This window comes from Mobula hypostoma, chromosome 26 (genome assembly GCF_963921235.1).
Source record: "Mobula hypostoma chromosome 26, sMobHyp1.1, whole genome shotgun sequence".
In the NCBI taxonomy this organism is placed as follows: Eukaryota; Metazoa; Chordata; class Chondrichthyes; order Myliobatiformes; family Myliobatidae; genus Mobula; species Mobula hypostoma.
The window spans coordinates 4,236,764-4,257,237 of NC_086122.1; the positions used below are offsets into that span (position 1 = coordinate 4,236,764).

General features: G+C 41.7%; 1 protein-coding gene across 1 annotated transcript in view; it reads left to right on the forward strand.

Annotated features, from left to right (window-relative positions):
* The window catches only part of col16a1 (collagen, type XVI, alpha 1), a 414,952-nt gene that overhangs the window by 322,878 nt on the left and 71,600 nt on the right, over nucleotides 1–20,474 (forward strand). The window contains exons 43-45 of the mRNA XM_063033604.1: nucleotides 7,324–7,368; nucleotides 12,251–12,367; nucleotides 20,351–20,395. Coding sequence (XP_062889674.1) covers nucleotides 7,324–7,368; nucleotides 12,251–12,367; nucleotides 20,351–20,395 — 207 coding nt within the window. The remainder of the gene's footprint in view (nucleotides 1–7,323; nucleotides 7,369–12,250; nucleotides 12,368–20,350; nucleotides 20,396–20,474) is intronic.

A 20,474-nucleotide genomic window follows, 5' to 3' on the forward strand; every position in this document is an offset into this window, starting at 1 on the left:
AGAGAATCAAAAAAAGATTTAAGAATAAAAACGGGTAGGGCCTGAAAAAGATATGTAAATTTAGTTAGAATATTCATTTTAATAGAGTTAATTCATCCAATCAATGATATTGAAAGAGGTGACCAATTTAATGATATCTTTTTTACATAGTTCAATAAAGTAAGAAAGTTTTCTTTAAACAGGTTTTTGTAATTCTCAGTGACTGTTACACTCAAATAAGTAAATTGACTCCTAACAAATTTAAAAGGAAGATTAGTATTAATTGATACCAAATTATTTAAAGGAAATAATTCATTCTTATGTAGGTTCAATTTATATCCTGAAAACTGGCTAAAACGTGAGAGTAAAGAAAGTACGCAAGGTAATGAAGTCTCAACATTAGAGATAAAAAGCAATATATCATCAGCATAAAGTGAGATTTTGTGGGTGATACCTCTCCTTAAGATACCACAAATATCATTAGATTCTCGAAAGGCAATGGCAAGGGGTTCTAAAGCTAGATCAAAAAGCAAAAGACTCAGCGGACAACCTTGTCTAGTTTCAAGATTAAGTTTAAGTAGTTTGGAATTTTGAAAATTAGTAAGAACCCGAGCAGAAGGAAATAAATAAAGTAATTTAATCCATTGAATAAGATCTGGTCCAAAATTACATTTTTCTAAGGTTTTAAATAAATAATTCCATCAACCCGATCGAAGGCCTTCTCAGCATCTAAGGATACCACATATTCCAATATCTCCTGAGAGGGCGAGTAAATAACATTTAATACATGGCATATATAAAAAATATGAAATTTGGTTTTTATTAAATCCAGTCTGATCATCAGAAATAATCAAAGGTAAAATATTTTCAATCCGATGAGCCAAGACTTTAGAAAGAGTTTTAGTATCAACATTGAGTAATGAAATTGGCCTATATGAAGAGCATTCAGTGGGATCCTTGTCCTTTTTTAGGATAAGCGAAATAGAAGCTTCATAAAAAGACTGAGGCAAACTACCCAATTTGAAAGAATCCAAAATGATTAAGTGTAATTGCAGTATAATTAATGAAGAAAAAGCCTTATAAAATTCTCCAGAAAATCCACTTGGACCGGGAGCTATCCCCGAGTGTAATGAACGTATAGCCTCAGCAATTTCTTCATAAGAAATAGGTTGATCCATCTGTTTGCAATTACCTGCAGAAAGTGCAGGGATATTTAATTGATCTTAAAAATTATTCATTACAGTATTATCTTTAGGAGAATCAGAACTATAAAGTTTAGGGAATAGAATTCTCTAAAGGTATCATTTATTTCAAAATAATCAGTTGTACTATCACCATTAGTTTTGCAAATTTCTTTAATTTGTCGTTTAACTACAGAAGTTTTAAATTGGTTGGCCAATACTTTGCCTGATTTATCTCCGTGAATATAAAATTAGAGTTCTATCTTTAAGAAGTTGAGTTTCAATTGGATGTGCTAACAGAAGATCTTATTTAGTTTTAACTTCAACACGTCTTTTATATAGAACAGGGTTTGGGGCATATTTTTGATCTAATTGTTTTAGTTGATTGGCTAATTCAATTCTTTCTTTATTAGCTTTACTCTTAACACTCACAGTATAAGAAATAATTCGTCATCTAATATAAGCCTTGAAAGTATCCCATATAATAAGATTAGGTCTCTTCCCTTTTATTCTCTTTAAAAAACAAAATAATATGTTTCTCTAGAAATTTTAAAAATTCCTTATCAGATAACAAAGTTGTATTGAAATGCCAAAATTTGAGGACGACCAGGGAGTTTTAAAGATAGAAATATAGGAGCATGATTTGAAGCAGCAATCTCTTCATATTAGACCATAAGACAAAGGAGCAGAAGTCGACCATTAGGCCCATCGAGTCTGCTCCACCATTTTATCATGAGCTAATCCATTCTCCCATTTAGTCCCACTCCCCCGCCTTCTCACGATAACCTTTGATGCCCTGGCTACTTAGATACCTATCAATCTCTGCCTTAACTACACCCAATGACTTGGCTCCACTGCCGCCCGTGGCAACAAATTCCATAAATTCACCACCCTCTGGCTAAAAAAATTTCTTTGCATCTTTGTTCTGAATGGGCGCCTTTTAATACTTAAGTCATGCCCTCTCATACTAGACTCCCCCACCATGGGAAACAATTTTGCCACATCCACTCTGTCCACGCCTTTCAACATTCGAATGCTTCTATGAGGTCCCCCCAATTCTTCTATACTCCAAGGAATACAGTCCAAGAGTGGACAAACGTTCCGCATATGTTAACCCTTTCATTCCCGGAATCATTCTAGTGTATCTTCTCTGAACCCTCTGCCCACAGTACTCCAAGTGAGCTCTTACCAGTGCCTTATAGAACCTCAACATCACATCCCTGCTCCTATACTCTATTCCTCTAGAAATTAATGCCAACATTGCATTCACCTTCTTCACTACTGACTCAACCTGGAGGTTAACTTTAAGGGTATCCTGTACGAGGACTCCCAAGTCCCGTTGCTTCACAGAACTTTGAATTCTCTCCCCATTTAAATAATAGTCTGCCCATTTATTTGCTCTGCCAAAGTGCATAACCATACACTTTCCAACATTGTATTTCATTTGCCACTTCTCTGCCCATTCTCCCAATCTATCCAAGTCTCTCTGCAGACTCTCTGTTTCCTCAGCCTTACTGGCCCCTCCACTTATCTTTGTATCATCAGCAAACTTAGCCACAAAGCCATCTATTCCATAATCCAAATCATTGATGTGCAACGTAAAAAGAAGTGGCCCCAACACAGACCCCTGTGGAACACCACTGGTAACCGGCAGCCAACCAGAATAGGATCCCTTTATTCCCACTCTCTGTTTCCTGCCAGTCAGCCAACGTTCTGTCCACGTATGTAACTTTCCCGTAATTCCATGGGCTCTTATCTTGTTTAGTAGCCTCATGTGTGGCACCTTGACATAAGCCTTCTGAAAGTCCAAATATATAACATCCACTACATCTCCCTTCTCTAGCCTGCTTGTAATTTCCTCAAAAAATTGCAATAAGTTTGTCAGGCAGGATTTTCCTTTAAGGAAACCATGCTGAGTTCTGCCTATCTTGTCATATGCCTCCAGGTACTCCGTAACCTCATCCTTGACAATCGACTCCAACAACTTCCCAACCACCAATGTCAAGCTAACAGGTCTATAACTTCTGTTTTGTTTCCTTGCCCCCTTCTTAAATAACGGAATGACATTTGCAATATTCCAGTCCTCTGGAACCATGCCAGAACCTATTGACTTTTGAAAGATCATTGCTAATGCCTCCTCAATCTCCACAGCTACTTCCTTCAGAACATGAGGGTGCATTCCAACTGGTCCGGGAGATTTATCGAACCGTAGACTATTCAGCTTCCTGAAAGTACTCCGTCGTACTTGTGACTGCGCACACTTCTCTTCCCTGACACCCTTGAGTGTCCGGTATCCTGCTGTCTTCCTCAGTGAAGACTGATGCAAAATACTCATTCAGTTCCTCTGCCATCTCCTTATCTCCCATCACAATTTCTCCAGCATTATCTTCTATTGATCCTATATCTACTCTCACCTGTCTTTTACTCTTTATATACTTGAAAAAGCTTTTAGTATCCTCTTTGATATTATTTGCTAGCTTCTTTTCATAGTTCATCTTTTCCCTCTTAATGACTTCCTTAGTTTCTTTTTTTAAGCCTTTAAAAACTTCCCAATCATTTGTCTTCCCACTAATTTTTGCTTCCTTGTATGCCCTCTCTTTTGCTTTAACTTTAGCTTTGACTTGTCAGCCATGGTTGCATCCTTTTTCCATTCAAAAATTTCTTCTTTTTTGGAATATACCTATCTTGCACCTTCCTCACTTCTTGCATAAACTCCAGCTGCTCTGCCGTCTTTCCTGCCAGTGTCCCTTTCCAGTCAACTCTGGCCAGTTCCTCTCTCATGCCACTGTAATTTCCTTCACTCCACTGAATTACCGACACATCGGATTTCGGCTTCTCTTTCTCAAACTTCACAGTGAACTCAATCATATTATGATCACTATCCCCCAAGGGTTCCTTCACCTCAATCTCTCTAATCACCTCCGGTTCATTACACAATACCCAATCCAGTACAGCTGATCCCCAGTGGGCTCAACAACAAGCTGTTCTAAAAAGCCATCTCGCAGACATTCTACAAATTCTCTCTCTTGAGATCCAGTGCCGACCTGATTTTCCCAATCCACTCGCATGTTGAAATCACCCACAATTATCATAACACTGCCCTTCTGACAAGCCTTTTCTATTTCCTGTTGGAATTTGTAGTCCACGTCACTGCAGCTGTTAGGAGGCCTGTATATAACTGCCATCAGGGTCCTTTTACTGCTGCAATTTCTTAGCTCAACCCATAAAGATTCTGCACCTTCTGATCCTATGCCACCTCTTTCTAATGATTTAATATCATTTTTTACCAATAAAGCCACGCCTCCCCCTCTGCCTACCTGCCTATCGTTCCGATACACCGTGTATCCTTGGACGTTCAGCTCCCAGAGACATGCATCCTTTAGCCACGTTTCAGTGATGGCCACAATATCATACCTGCCAATCTGTAGTTGTACGACAAGATTATCCACCTTATTTCTAATGCTGCGTGCATTTAAGTACAACACCTTCAGTCCAGTATTTGGTGCTTTTTGCTTTGATTGCACTGCAACTCACCCCAATGGCTGCAAATTTGCCCCATCACCTGCCTGTCCTTCCTGACATCTCTACTGCTCACTATCTCAGATTTATTTCTGTTTTCCCGCTCCTCCACTCTATCATTCCGGTTCCCATCCCCCTGCCAAATTAGTTTAAACCCTCCCCAACAGCTCTATTAAACCTTCCCACCAGGATACTGGCCCCTTTCGGGTTCAGATATAACCTGTCCTTTTTGAACAGGTCATACTTCCCCCAGAAGAGATCCCAATGATCCAAGAATCTGAAGCCCTGCCCCCTGCACCAGTCTCTCAGCCACGCATTTATCTGCCTGATCCTACTATTATTGCCCTCGCTAGCACATGGCACAGGTAACAATCCCAAGATTCCTACCCTGGAGGTCCTGCTTCTCAGCTTCCTTCCTAACTCCCAGAAATCTCTCTTCAGGACCTCCTCCCTTTTCCTATCTATGTCATAGATACCAACCTGTACCAAGACAACTGACTGCTCGCCCTCTCCCTTCAGAATATTTTGGACCTGATCCAAGACATCCCGTACCCTGGCACCTGGGAGGCAACACACCATGTGGGTATCTCTGTCAGGCTCACAGAATCTCCTGTCTGTTCCCCTGACTATAGAATCCCCTATGACTACCGCATTCCTCTTCTCTCTCCTTCCCTCCTGCACAACAGCGCCAGGCTCAGTGCCAGAGACCCGGTCACTGTGGCCATCCCCTGTCAGGCCATCCCCCTCAACAGCATCCAAAACGAAATACTTGTTGCTGAGGGGGCAGTCACAGGGGTGCTCTCCACTATCCGGGCATTTTCTTTCCCTCTCCTGACAGTCACCCAGTTTTCTGACCCCTGTAGCCTAGGGTTGACTACCTCCCTGTAGCTCCTGTCTATCACTTCTTCACTTTCCCTGATAAGCAGTAGGTCATCAAGCTGCAGCTCCAGATCCCTAACACGGTCTCTGAGGAGCTGCATCGCCTCAGAGATGCAGGAACAATATCCGATGAAGGAATCAAACAGCGACAGATGGATGTAAGGTTTCAGTTCCTGCTGTGACTGGGGTGTAAAGGAGCAGTGGAAACAGTAATCGGTCTACAGGAGCGCTCTCCAATTCCTTGTATAGCCTGGAACAAAATTAAAAATTTGTGTGCAGGTGTAAACCAGTCCCACATAATAACCAACTAATCTTGTGGCTAGGCTCCCATAATAGACACTGCTGTACCAAAGGCACTGCTCCAAGGCATTGTTAGCTCCCTCATTGAAACAGATATGAGGATAGGCCCAACACCCACAAGTCTTCGTTCCTTCTCTAGCCTGCTCCTGCTGCGCCTCACTGCTCTCCAGGCTGAATATGTGGACCATTTCCAATTTCTCAAGAGCCACCTCTCACTGAGGGCAAACCTTGGCATGAAAATCCACCATCTCCTTTTCATATATCTCCCATAATGTAGGAAATCATTTGCCCCTTCAAGTCTTTGCCGATTCACAACTTTTGAGGAGATAGTGTGTCTGAAGATCAAGATGTCACACCTGGCATGAAACTCCTGGTCTGTTGGGTAGCAGTGAGTGACCCCTATCCCATGTTTCTGAGACCTCGACTTCCCATAGTAGGTTGCTTAGGAAAGTGGTAAGTATAGCTTCGTCAATCTCCTGCAAATGGTCTGGATGGGAAACTGGAGCAACGACACTATCTGCTCCCAGGCCAACACTCCCATTGCTGAGACCGTCATTGGGACTTATTGGGCAGGTAGGCTTGTTCATGTATCCGAAGGCAGACTCTCAAGATCAGACACCTTATTCTGACTTTGCTCTCAGGAGCAGATTACCTGCTAGACCCAAAGATCCAAGGATGAGCACTCAGCCTCCTTGAAGAAATGCAACATCCCCATTGACTTATTGAAACCACTGGCCCATGAGTGCTCAGAGAAGGGGATTTGGGTTGGTATTGAGAACCATGTCTGCACCACACATAGGCCCTGTGCAAAGTGCTGGAAACGTATGTGAATAGGAAAGGTATGGGTCAAATAGGCAAATGGAGCTGGCTTAGCTGGGCGTCTCTATTTTGCATGGATAAGCTGGGCCAAAAGGCCTATTTTTATGCTTTGTGACACCTTGCCCGTACAAAGAGTCTGTTGTTCCCATATTGGTCTCACCAGTCACCTGAGAAGCACAAAACTGGAGAGGAATTAGGCCATCCTTGATGTGTGGGCAGGAGGAAGGAACTGTCTGATTTGTTGAACAGCTGTGACTAGGGGTTTACACCTGTGATATGGTGAAGGTAAGTGGAGTAGATATTGTCACTTCTTCCATCACACTCATGAGACTGCAAGAGCATGTGAACAAGGAAGAAAAGTTGTGCATTATTCGGAAACTCAGCCTGCCTAGGATTCTAGAAGTACGGAAGTATCAATTTGATAAATGAAGACCAGAAACTGATTTCTAGAGAGCACACTCCTGTAGTGAGATTCAAGCAATAATGTTGGCTGGGGAGCTGGGGGAAGCATTGTTGTTTGTTTTCAAATAAGCTGACATAACCTGGGAGGCCAGAGGTGAACCTTTCAGATGGCTTGCTATTGAAGTTCAGCTGATAGTTCTCGGTTGGAGTGAAATGATTATTTTACACTGCTTTTGTGTTTCAGCCTCCACTGTCACTCTTTGCTGAGAGGAACAATTCTTTCTTCAAGGTAAAAATCACACTCCCGGGAAAGACTTTGACCATGGTGGGATTGTAAAGTTGGATTTCAGGGTTCAAGTAGGGTGTGTGAGGAGGATCTTCTGAAGAAACAGCACAAATACTTCAACAACATTTATTCTCAGACAGATAATTCATGTCTAAGTGAACTCCTTACTTACTGGAATCACAGAGCTTTTAACTTGTGTATTCAAATAATTGCAGTTGTTGAAAACAGTGCTCAGTGGAATTGGCTCAAAGATCAACTTCATATTCCACACTTATGTGTGTTAAGAATTTGCTGTGGTGTGTTGCCACATCATGCATGCACTGAAAACATTCAGAGGGTCTTTAAACTACCTTATCCACACTGAAGCTGGTGTCACTGTTTGGCTGAGGTTCTATTGTCCTGTAAGTTAGCATTCATTTCAGGAGGATTCGAATATAAGTGCAAGGGTGTAATGCTGAGGGTTTATAAAGCAGTTTGGACCACGCATGGAGTATTGTGACCATTTTGGGGCCCCTTATCTAAGAAAGGATGTGCTGATATTGGGGAGGGTCCAGAGGAATGTCATGAAAATGATCCTGGGAATGAAAAGGTTAACGTATCAGGAACATTTGATTACTCTGTCTGTACTCACTGGAGTTTAGAAGAACAATGGTGAATGTCACTGAACCTATCCAATATTGAAAGGCCTAGATAAAATGGACATGGAGAAAAGGTCTTCTATAGTAGGGAAGTCTAGGACCGGAAGGCACAGTCTCAGAATACAAAGATGTCCCTTTAGAATAGAGAAAAATAGTAATTTATTTAGCCCGAGGATGGTGGATCTGTGGAATTCATTGCCAGGCGGCTGTGAAGGCCAAGTCTCTCCTTCGTCAAATGATAATAATGTGCAATTTAAAATTAAATCAATGAATGGCTAGTACAAATCGAAGAAGAGTTAACCAACTTCAAGATCCGCATCCATCCTCCGTCATAAAAGTCAAATTGAGTTCCTTCTCCCAAACCTGTTTAATCTTAGATAAAGGACGCTTATCCCATTGTAATAATAAATTATAAGTTCTTCCAATAGAACCCTTGATCGAAGGGTTCATACTCACAACAGGTCAGCCTCCTATATGTAAGGAAAACTACTGAAATATTTTTGTAAAAAATGTCTAACTTGAAGGTATTGCAGAAAGTATGAGTATCAATTAATTGTTCAAAAGACATCAATCTATCTTCTTTAAATAAATCCAAAAAAGAATTAATACCTTTATTTCTCCAAAGTAAAAAAAATTGGAAGGCTTAAAGAAGTAATTTCGATAAATTAAACTACAAAGTTTAAATTTTTTAAGATTAAAAAAATTGCGGAACTGGAGCCAAATTTATAAAGAATACTTAATCACAGGATATAGGTTTAAATTAACAACTTTAGATAATTGTATAGGTAAAGCAGCTCCCAATAACGAGGTTAGAACTTTCAGTTCCAGGTCTACCCAAATTGGCCGATCACTCTTATCAACCCAATGTAACCAAAAAGAAATGTATTCCACATTAACAGCCCAATAATACATTCTTAGATTAAGCAAAGCAAGACCTCCATCCTTTTTCAATTTTTGTAAGTGACATTTACTAATTCTTGGTCTTTTATTATTCCAAATAAAAGATAAAATAATAGAATCAATCCGATCAAAAATCTTCCTAATCAAAAAAACAGGGATATTCTGAAATAAATATAAAAAATTTTGGTAAAATCATCATTTTAACTATATGAATACGACCAAGAAGTGAAAATGTAAGTGGATTCCATCTACTAAATAAATACTTTATAGTCTACTAAAGGAACAAAGTTGGCTTTATAAGGATCCTTAAATTTTTTAGTAATTATAATACCTAAATATCTAAAAGAACCCGTGACTTTAAAGGGAGTATTATCATATATAGAGACAGAATCATTTAAAGGAAACAATTCACTTTCACTAAAATTTATTTTATATCCTGAAAAATCTCCAAATTAATTAAATAATTTTAGCAAGGCAGGAATGGATTCGTCAGGATTAGATATATAAACCAATAAATCATCAGCGTAAAGAGAGGTCTCATTCACAAAAATCCCATGGATATTTTTAGCCTCTCCAACAGCAACAGCAAGGGGTTCTAATATTAAACAACAAAGGACTTAATGGACAGCCTTGCCTTGTCCCCCATGAAAGCTGAAAAAAGGAGACCTACAATTGTTAGTGACAACAGTAGCAGTAGGGGCTTTATATATCATTTTAATCCAATTATTAAAATTAGCACCAAAGCCAAATTTCTGTAAAACATTAAATAAATATTTCCATTCGACTCGATCGAACGCTTTTTCAGCATCCAAAGATACAACACATTGTGGAGTTTTAAAAGAGGACGAATATATAATATTAAATAGTCTCCGAACATTTGAAAAAGAATAGCAACCCTTTATAAAGCCTGTTTGTTCTTTAAAAATAATTTTACCCAAAATATTCTCCAACTGATTGGGCATTATCTTTGACAGAATCTTAGCATCGACATTCAGTAATGAAATAGGTCTATATGAAGCACAGTCAGTGGGATCTTTATCTTTTTTAAGAATTAAAGAAATAGAAGGCTCATTAAAAAGTAGAGAGTAAGTCACCTTTCACAAAAGAATCCTTAAACATTTCCAACATATATGGAGAAAGCAACTTTCTGAATTTTTTATAAAATTCTACAGGATAACCATCAACTCCTGGGGACTTACCAGATTGCATTGAAAAAATAGCTTTATGAATTTCGGCTTCAGTGATTTGAGCATCAAGAGTTTTTTGATCCTCAGCCGAGGTTTTAGGAAAAACAATCTTTCGTAAAAAAGCATTCATTTTAGAGGAATCTAATGGACGTTGAGATTTATGAAGTTCAGCATAAATATCTTGAAAAATCTTATTAATTTCTTCATATTTCTGAGCCAAGATACCATCTTTCCTACGAATTTTCATGATTTGCCTTTTGGCTGCAGCCATTTTTAATTGAGATGCGAGCAGTTTATTATTTTTATCTCCAAACATATAAAATGGCTCTTTAACTTAAGTAAATATCCTTCAATGGGATGAGTTAATAACAGATTATATTGTGATTGAAGTTCCACCCTTTGTTTAAATAAATCAATATTGGGGGAAATAGCATGGATATTATCTAAATCTTTAACTTGTTTTGAAATTCTATCTAATTCTGCTTTAGTCTGTTTTTTTAAGTTCAGCTGAATAAGAAATAATCTGACCACGTAAAAATGCTTTAAATGTATCCCATATAATTAATTTAGACATACCCCCTGTATCATTAAAAAGAAAAAAATCTTTTATCTGGGTTTCAACGAAACTGACAAAGTCAGAGTTTTGCAATTATGTCTGAGACATGCGCCATGGTGGGTGGGCAAGAATGACATCATCAAATTCAAAAGACAAACTCAGAGGCGCGTGATCAGATACAGCAATAGTGTCATATTCACCATTTTTAACACTAGGCGAGAAGCGGGGATCGATTATAATATAATCGATCCTCGAATATTTTTTATAAACATGTGAGAAGAAACAATATTCTCTCTTATCGGGATGGAGATACCTCCACAAATCAATCAACCCAAAATCAATCAAAAAGGAATTAATAAATGACACGGAACGATTTGGAAGTTGCTGATTGGTTGAGCTGTTATCAATCATAGGATTTAAGCAGCAGTTAAAATCCCCACCCATTATCAGCATATATTCATTTAAATCAGGCAGTAAAGCAAATACCTTTTTTTAAAAAAAAGGATCATCTAAGTTAGGACCAAACAAATTACCCAAAACAACTTTTCTGTTACAGATCGTTCCTTTAACAATTAAAAATCTACCATTAGAATCTAATTTAATATCCTCTTGAATAAAAATATTAGATTTAATAAAAATAGACACACCTTTTGTTTTACTCTGAGAAGCAGAGTTGAATTGCAAACCATTCCACCATCCAAAAAATCTATTTTGATCTCTCGCCCTGATATGTGTCTCTTGAGCAAAAATTATATCAGATTGGAATCAGTTAATAATTTTAAAAGTCTTTTATTGTTTAATAGGATGATTCCAACCATACTATAATTTTATTCTACTTTATACATTTGGTCTTTATACAAATTGTTAGAGAATATTTTAATTATTGACTATAAAAGATTGCAGATGTGTGAAGAAGATTGTTCTGACTATTGTGAATCATCCTTTTAAATTGGTCGAGGAAGGCTGTGATGATGGACAGGATGGGCAGCCAATACCAGGAAAGTGGTATTGGGTGGGGAGGCAGGAAGAGATGAGTGAAAACTGGAGGTTGGGCGATGTACCCTCCATGTTGGCAGCACGGTGGTGGGCACTTGCTGGACTTGGGTAGTCGCTGCGCCCCACCGTTGCTGCCTCTCAGCCTGACCTCCCACCACTTATTCATAATGCAGATAGCCATTGCTCACTGGGGCTTCCGTTCTCCACATTAGGGCTCCTACCAATCACTGTTGCATTCAAATCCAATGTCGTAGAGCGACACGATTTCACTAAACTTCCAACTTACAATATGTCCAGGTGACACTTCCTAGATTATGGGATAACAGAGGACATGGAGCAAGATGTTTGGCCCATCAAGCCAGTTCTTTCGCAAAGTTGAACCTTAGATGTTTTCTGCCTTAGCATTGAGCTTCCTTGGATCCCAGTTATTTGATGAAGTTTGTTTTTTTGTTCAGGGTGAATCCTGTGCTCCCAGCAGGTTTCTGCTCCAGAAGGAGCCAATGTTTATTCCCGTTGTTGTATTGTCACAGAGCAGCTGGTGACGACATGCCAGAGTTCTTTGGTCCTGCTCTTAGATCTCTGAAGCTCTGTATTTTTTCCCTCTGCAGGTTTTCTGTGCTAACTGCAGCAATGGATTCCCTGGTGCCCAGGCATTTACCGGAGCCAAGGTGGAGCAGACACCACACAGCACTCCTGGGGCAGGAGCCATCGACCACTGCGAGAAGGTCAGTGGGAAGCTCTCTGGTGGTATCTCTGCATTGCAGTGCCACTCCTGAACACCATCCACATCTACTCCTGCAAGCTGTTTTCCACCATCTGGGAGGGATCTGCCGGAGACACAAGAGTGGAAGCCATCCATTGTGGATGGATGAATAGAAACAAAGGGAAGTTCACAGGGAAACCTGTCTCCATCAATAGTCATAGTCATAGTCATACTTTATTGATCCCAGGGGGAAATTGGTTCCCATCAACCCATAGATGGAAACCTAAGCAGGGAAGCTAATGAGCTCCTGGTCCTTGTAACTGCAGGACTGGAACAGGAGCCTGAAGTTACATAAAAATTGCTGGTGAACGCAGCGGGCCAGGCAGCACCTATAGGAAGAGGCACAGTTGACATTTCAGGCTGAGATCCTTCGTCAGGACTAACTGAAAGAAGAGATAGTAAGAGATTTGAAAGTGCAAGGGGGAGGGGGAGATCCGAAATGATAGGAGAAGACAGGAGGGGGAAGGGATGGAGCTAAGAGCTGGAAAGTTGATTAGCAAAAGGGATATGAGAGGATCTTGGGATGGATGGGAGGCCTAGGGAGAAAGAAAGGGAGAGGGGGGGAAGCCCAAAAGATGGGCAAGGAGTATAGTGAGAGGGACAGAGGGAGGAAAAGGAGAGAGAGAAAAAAAATTATTAATAATAAAAGATAAATAAATAATGGATGGGGTACGAGGGGGAGGTGGGGCATTAACAGAAGTTAGAGAAGTCGATGTTCATGCCATCAGGTTGGAGGCTTCCCAAATGGAATATAAGGTGTTATTCCTCCAACCTGAGTGTGGCTTCATCTTTACAGTAGAGGAGGCCGTGGATAGACATGTCAGAATGGGAATGGGATGTGGAATTAAAATATGTGCCCACTGGGAGATCCTGCTTTCTGTGGTGGACAGAGCGTAGGTGTTCAGCGAAACAGTCTCCCAGCCTGCGTCGGGTCTCGCCAATATATAGAAGGCCGCATTGGTAGCACCGGACGCAGTATATCACCCCAGCCGACTCACAGGTGAAGTGTCGCCTCACCTGGAAGGACTGTCTGGGGCCCTGAATGGTGGTGAGGGAGGAAGTGTAAGGGCATGTGTTCCGCTTACAAGGATAAGTGCCGGGAGGGAGATCGGTGGGAAGAGGTGGGGGGGGGGGGGGACGAATGGACAAGGGAGTCGCATAGAGAGCCGGGGGGGGGAGGAGGGAAAGATGTGCTTAATGGTGGGATCCCGTTGGAGGTGGCGGAAGTTACAGAGAATAATATGTTGGACCCAGAGGCTGGTGGGGTTGTAGGTGAGGACCAGGGGAACCCTATTCCTAGTGGGGTGGCGGAAGGATGGGGTGAGAGCAGATGTGCGTGAAATGGGAGAGATGCGTCTGAGAGCAGAGTTGATGGTGGATGAAGGGAAGACCCTTTCTTTAAAATAGGTCTCTTCTTTCAATTAGTCCTGACAAAGGGTCTCGGCCCGAAACGTCGACTGTACCTCTTCCTATAGATGCTGCCTGGCCTGCTGCGTTCACCAGCAATTTTTATGTGTGTTGCTTGAAATTCCAGCATCTGCAGATTTCCTCGTACCTGAAGTTACAGATCATATTGTGTAAAGTTCTGAACACCCTACCCCAACCTCTCTGTTGCCAGGAATGTAGAACAAAGCCAGGCCCAAGGTGGTTGGAGAATGAAGGGGGATTGTATCCCGCGAGCAGGGCTATATTTATTGCAGCCTCCCCAGCACCGACATGGACCATTCAGCTCTGGAGACCTCTGCAGGAGTTTCTAGTCCTTACCCACCTTCTGTCTAGCCCTCTCTTTCTGCACAGACTTCAGCTTCATCCTGAAAGCAGGTGAGCTCTTTGCTGTGGTACTTTTGGGAGTGAGAAGTTCCTTAACTGATCACTCCTTCAATAAAGAATTATCACCTGACATTCTAATTCACATCGCCTTGTACTTGTCATGTCTAATCTTGGATCCACCCCAAGTGGGATTTTATCTGTCCTCATCCACCTTTTCAATGAAGTCCCTTTTCTAAGGAAGCAACCCCAATCTATTCAACCCTTCTTGATAGTGGGCTCCTCCCTTGTAAATCTTGTTCAGATTAGAGTTATGGAAACAGATTCTATTGAAATGGCTTTTAAGTTTTTCACTCAAGGACAGCATCGTGCTTTGTGTAAAAAAAAACTTGTTGTCAGTTCTACTTTAACTCTCTCACCTTAAACCTTTGCCCTTTAGTTTTAGACATGGGAACAAGATAATGGCCACCCACCTTTTCTCTGACCCCATGATTTAATAAGGTCACTTCCTCACCATCCTTTACATCCATCCAGCACATCCAATCTCTCCTTATAACTCAAGCCTTCCAGTCTAGACAACATCCTTTGAATCTCTCCTGACCCTCTCCAACTTAACCAATGTCTTGTAAAGCTATAATATCCCAACTGAGCTTTGAACTGTTGTACTCAGTGCCCTATCCAATGAAAGAAAGTGTGCCATGTCCCTTCTTCAGCACCCTGTCTACCTATGTCACCACTTTCAAGGAACTGTATGCCTGTATCTCTGGGTCTGTTTGATGTACAGCATTCCCTGGGGCCTTGTCATTCACTGTCTTTGCCTTGCCCTGTTGGAACTTCTCAAACTACATCCCTCTTGTCTGAGTTAAATTCCATCAGCCATTCTTTTGCCCACTTTTCTAGTTACCTACATCCTGCTGTATTCTTTCAGTGCCTTGTTTTTTTTAAGTTTTAGTTACAGAGGATGCTGGGATTGAACTCTGGGCTGTAATAGCATCATGCTGACGTCTATGCTACCACTGCACGTGCTATATCAGCAATATGTTGTCAGATATACCAGCGATTTTGGTGTTCTGATCAACACTGGCATCCAGATTGATAATATGATAAATAACAGGGGACCCAGCCCTTATAACTGAGGTGCATCACTGGTTACAGGCTCCCAGTCTGGAAAAAAAACAGCCTTCCACCACCACTCTCCAACTCCTACTACTACAAAGCCTTTATATATATATTTTGTATCTAGTTGGCTGGCTCACCATGGATTCCATCTAATCCAACCTTCCAGAACAGCATACCATGCAGGACCTTGTCAAACACATTGCCAAGTTCCTTGTAGATAACGTCTACTACCCTGCCCTCTTGATCACCACTTCGAGTCTGTCACCGGGTTCAGATGTGGCCCAAGTGCAGATGAGAGATACTGACACGGGTCGATACTTCTCAGACTTCAATGCGAACAGTGTTAAAGGGAAAAGAAAACAACACATGCTAGACCAAACAGGTCCGTTAACTAAAACACTCAAATGGAAAATGAAGCCTACACTGCAGCTGAAAAGAGCAACGAAGAATAAAAAGAATGCCATTAGTCTTCAGAGTCAGTTGACCCGACGGTCCAATTTCTCAGGAAAGGCGGAATGCAAGCAGGCAGCGAAGCGTTGCTGTGCTGTGTCCAAATCTCAAAAAATACTATAACAGAATGAATGGAGTTAAGTATTATCACAATGAAATAATAATTTGCTGACACGTGCATACTCACGAGCACAATTGCCATATCTGCTGTGCTGCCAAATGTGTGATTGTGACAGGTCCCCCCTGTCTTGGCGCAGTTCCTGAGGTGTCAGACCTGTGTCCGCTGGAAGTCCCGGATGAGGGACTTGTCCAAGATGTCCTTCAATGATGCTGTTAGATAAATTCCATGGTGTGCACTGCCAATATCGGAGCCAAAGACTTCCATGTAGAGACAGAAACAAGAGCTTTTACAGAGGTAGCTTGACCAAGTGACACCGTGAGATGGATCATTCTCAAAATGAGAACCATCCGATTGGAGCTAATCAGGCATCTGCTTCAACAATAAAACTAATACAGAATCCCTGAGCCTATAAAAATAAACTTGTACAGAAAGCACCAGGAAACTGCATTACATAGAGCGAGTTGCTCAAGAAAAACACAAGGAACTCTTAAAGTAAAGTTAGTCTTGCGAGACCATGGATCTGCACATGTAAAGTCTTTACTCTCCAGGAAACAGACCTGGGCAAGGTTGTATGGAAGACCAGCAGTTGCCCATGCTGTGAGTCTTCCCCTCTCCACGACACCAAAGTTGTTCAAGAGAAGGGCATTAGGACCCATACAACTTGGCACCAGTGTCGTCGCAGAGCAATGTGTGATTAAGTGCCTTGCTCAAGGACACAACATGTTCCCTTGGCTGGGGCTGGAACTCACGACCTTTAGGTCTCTAGTCCAATGCCTTAACCATTTGGCCACGTGCCCACACTAAGGAACTCTTAAACCATTAATAACTGTTATTAAGCAACAATTAACCAATTCAGGTGCTTTAAAAACCTCAGAGCCCAATGCTCTCTGATGCCCTGCACAAGCCTAAAGTATCGCCTCCCTATAGCTGGCACCTGATGGCCCAAGAAGACCTGAAAACCCGAGATCCTGGGGAACTTGAGAGGGAAGCATGGGGAACTCGAAAGGGAGAGAGACTTGGGGATCCTGAGTGACCTGGGAACCCCAGCAGACCAAGAGACCAGAAAACGTTGAGTGAGATCAAGAAACCTCGGGTGGGGCCAAGAGGGAGGCTTGGGAGTCCTCGAGATGGGAAGGACATTGAAAAACCCTAAACACATTGAATAAGCCTTGGAAACAATCAGAAAAATAAAAAGCTTAGGAAGATAGAGAAAAGTCCTTGGGGAAACCTTGAAGACATGAAACTTGAAACCTAGAGAAGGAACCTTTTCAAATCTTTTACAATTTTTTCCAGAGGCAATTAGGATATACTCTCTATTTTACAGATCAAGACAACATAGACAGGTTTCTTTCATCGCTAAGAAAGCTGGTTGTCTGTAGATCTGTTTAATTTGCGATACGAAAGTTTAATTTTCCCAGTCTGTACCATGACTTTCATCAAGAGGTTAAAAATACTCTTGATAGGGTTACCTTACTTGTGTATTTGCACACCACAGACAGGGATCAGCTTTCTGGAGTAGGGCTCTTCCAGAATTTACACTATTGACTTGAATGATGATTTGTTGAATCAATTGATAAGCTTGCTTGAAGCGCTCATTTGTTACGCTGACCTTAGTCATGGGATCACAAAGCTGGGAACCTGGGTACTTGTGACTTGAAAAGCTTGGAATGGATTCCAGAGAAACTCAATGTAGACTAAAGAAGCTTGTTATGTAGACTCGGGACTCTCGGAATGTAGAGTCAGGATGTGCACTCAGAATAAAGGCAAACTCTCCTTAAGCCACCAATGTCAAAACGTCACTGTTCAAACTTTGCTGGGTCCACTACTTGGCAAGATCCTTCTGTCACGTTGGAGACAGAAGCAAGAGTTCATACATAGAAACTTCAATGGAACATTGTTGCCTCGACAAATCACTGACCAATGAAATTCGTGGCCAAGGTCAGCTGCTCCTTCTCTACTGGGTCTATTTTTGCGTAGTTGAGACTTGCTGTCACCAGGTTCAGATATGGCCCAAGTGCGGAGCGAGAAACACAGAAGTGGATCGATAGTGAACAGTGTTAAAGGGAAGAGGAAAAAATACACGCTAGGCTAAGCTGGGACATTAACTAAAACTCTCAAATGGAAAATGAAGCCTACACTGCAGCTCAAAAGAACAACTAAGAATAAAACGAATACCATTAGTCTCCAGAGTCAGTTGACTCGACAGTCCAATTTCTCAGTCAAGATGAAATGCCCGCAGGCAGAGAAGTATTGCTGTGTCCAAGTATTGACAAATACAACAACATAATGAATGGAGTTAAGTACTATCACAATGAAATAATAATAAGCTGAGATATGCATACTCATGAGAAAATTGCCGTATCTGCTGCGCTGCCAAACCTGTGGTTGCAACAAAGTCAAGCTAGCAAATTTGTGAGACTCTATTTATAGAAACATAGAAGCATAGGAAACCTGCAGCACAATACAGGCCCTTTGGACCACAATGCTGTGCTGAACATGGACTTACTTGGAGCTTAGAAAACTAGAGGACTATGGGTAACCTTAGGTAATTCCTATCCAGGAGTCTCTATCGTATCTGCCTCCGCTATTCCACACACTCACTTCTCTCTGCGTAAAAAAACTTGTCTCTGACATCTCCTCTGTACCTACTTCCAAGCACCATAAAACTGTGCCCTCTCGTGCTAGCCATTTCAGCCCTGGGAAAAAGCCTCTGACTATCCACAAGATCAATGCCTTGTACACCTCTATCAGGTCACTTCTCATCCTCGGTCGCTCCAAGGAGAAAAGGCCAAGTTCACTCAACCTATTCTCATGAAGCATGCTCCCCAATCCAGGCAACATCCTTGTAAATCTCTTCTGCACACTTTCTATGGTTTCCACATCCTTCCTATAGTGAGGCAACCTGAACTGAGCCTAAGTGGGGCCTGACCAGGGTCCTATATAGCTGTAACATTACCTCTCGGCTCTTAAACTCAATCCCATGGTTGATGAAGGCCAATGCACCGTATGCCTTCTTAACCATAGATTCAACCTGAGCAGCAGCTTTGAGTGTCCAATGGACTCGAACCCCAAGATCCCTCTGATTCTCCACACTGCCAAAAGTCTTACCATTACTACTATATTCTGCCATCGTACTTGACTGACCAGAATGAACCACCTCACACTTATCTGGGTTGAAATCCACCTGCTACTTCACAGGCAAGTTTTGCATCCTTTCAATGTCCCTGACAGCCCTCCACACTATCCACAACACCCCTAACCTTTGTGTCATCAGCAGATTTACTAACCCATCCCTCCACTTCCTCATCCAGGTCATTTATAAAAATCATGAAAAGCAGCGGTCCCAGAACAGATCCCTGAGGCACACCACTGGTCACCAATCTCCATGCAGAATATGATCCATCTACAACAACTCTTTGCCTTCTGTGGGAAAGCCAGCAGATTCACAAAGCAATGTCCCCTTGGATCCCATGCCTCCTTCCTTTCTCAATAAGCCTTGCAAGAAGTACCTTATCAAGTGCCTTGCTGAAATCCATATACACTACATCTACTGCTCTACCTTCATCAATCTGTTAGTCACATCATCTAAAAATTCAATCAGGCTCTTAAGGCACGACCTCCCTTTGACAAAGCTATACTGACTATTCCTAATCATGTTATGCCTCTCCAAATGTTCATAAATTCTGCCTCTCAGGATGTTCTTCATCAACCTACCAACCACTTAAGTAAGACTTACTGGTGTATGATTTCCTGGGCTATCTCTACTCCAACAACATCTGCAAACGTCCAATCCTTTGAAACTTCTCCCATCCCCGTTGATGCAAAGATCATCACCAAAGGCTCAGCAATCTCCTCCCTCACTTCCCACAGTAGCCTGGGATACATCTCATCCGATCCCAGAGACTTATCCAACTTGATGCTTTCCAAAAGCTCCAGCACATCCTCTTTCTTAATATCTATATGCTCAAGCTTTTCAGTCTGCTGTAACTCAATCCTACAATCGCCAAGATCCTTTTGCGTAGGAAGGAAGGTATTCACTAAGTAGCTTTACTATCTCCTCCCGTTCTATACACACGTTTCCACTGTCACACTTTATTGCTCTTATCCTCTCACGTCTTATCCTCTTATCCTCTTGCTCTCCACATACCTGTAGCCTTGTGCATATTTCACATGCACAAGGCTATGATAACTAAAATGTGCTTGTCTTTCCAAAAGTAAGGTGATCCTGTCACACAGAATCTCCATCGGTAACTTTCACATCACTGATGTGAGTCTCATGTATGCAGTTCCCCGGCTTGACCTTGCCGTGCTTTTTAAATAAAAGCACATTAGCAATTCTCCAGTTTTCCATAACTTCAGCCTTATGCTGCAAAAATCTCTACCACGTCCCCAGCAGTTGAAAAATGTCAAGCCAACACTTGAGGATAAGGAATGCTGTGGATGTTGTGATTGCTGCTGACGTGACTGCTCTCTTTCTTTCCTCCACAGTGCAGACAGGAGCAGCGTCAACTGCCCCGTATGGAGGAGCACAGGGTAAGAACCAGCATCACCATTACACTGACAGTCATTACACTTGTAGACCTTGCTGCCAAGTGTGAAGCTGGTGCTCCGG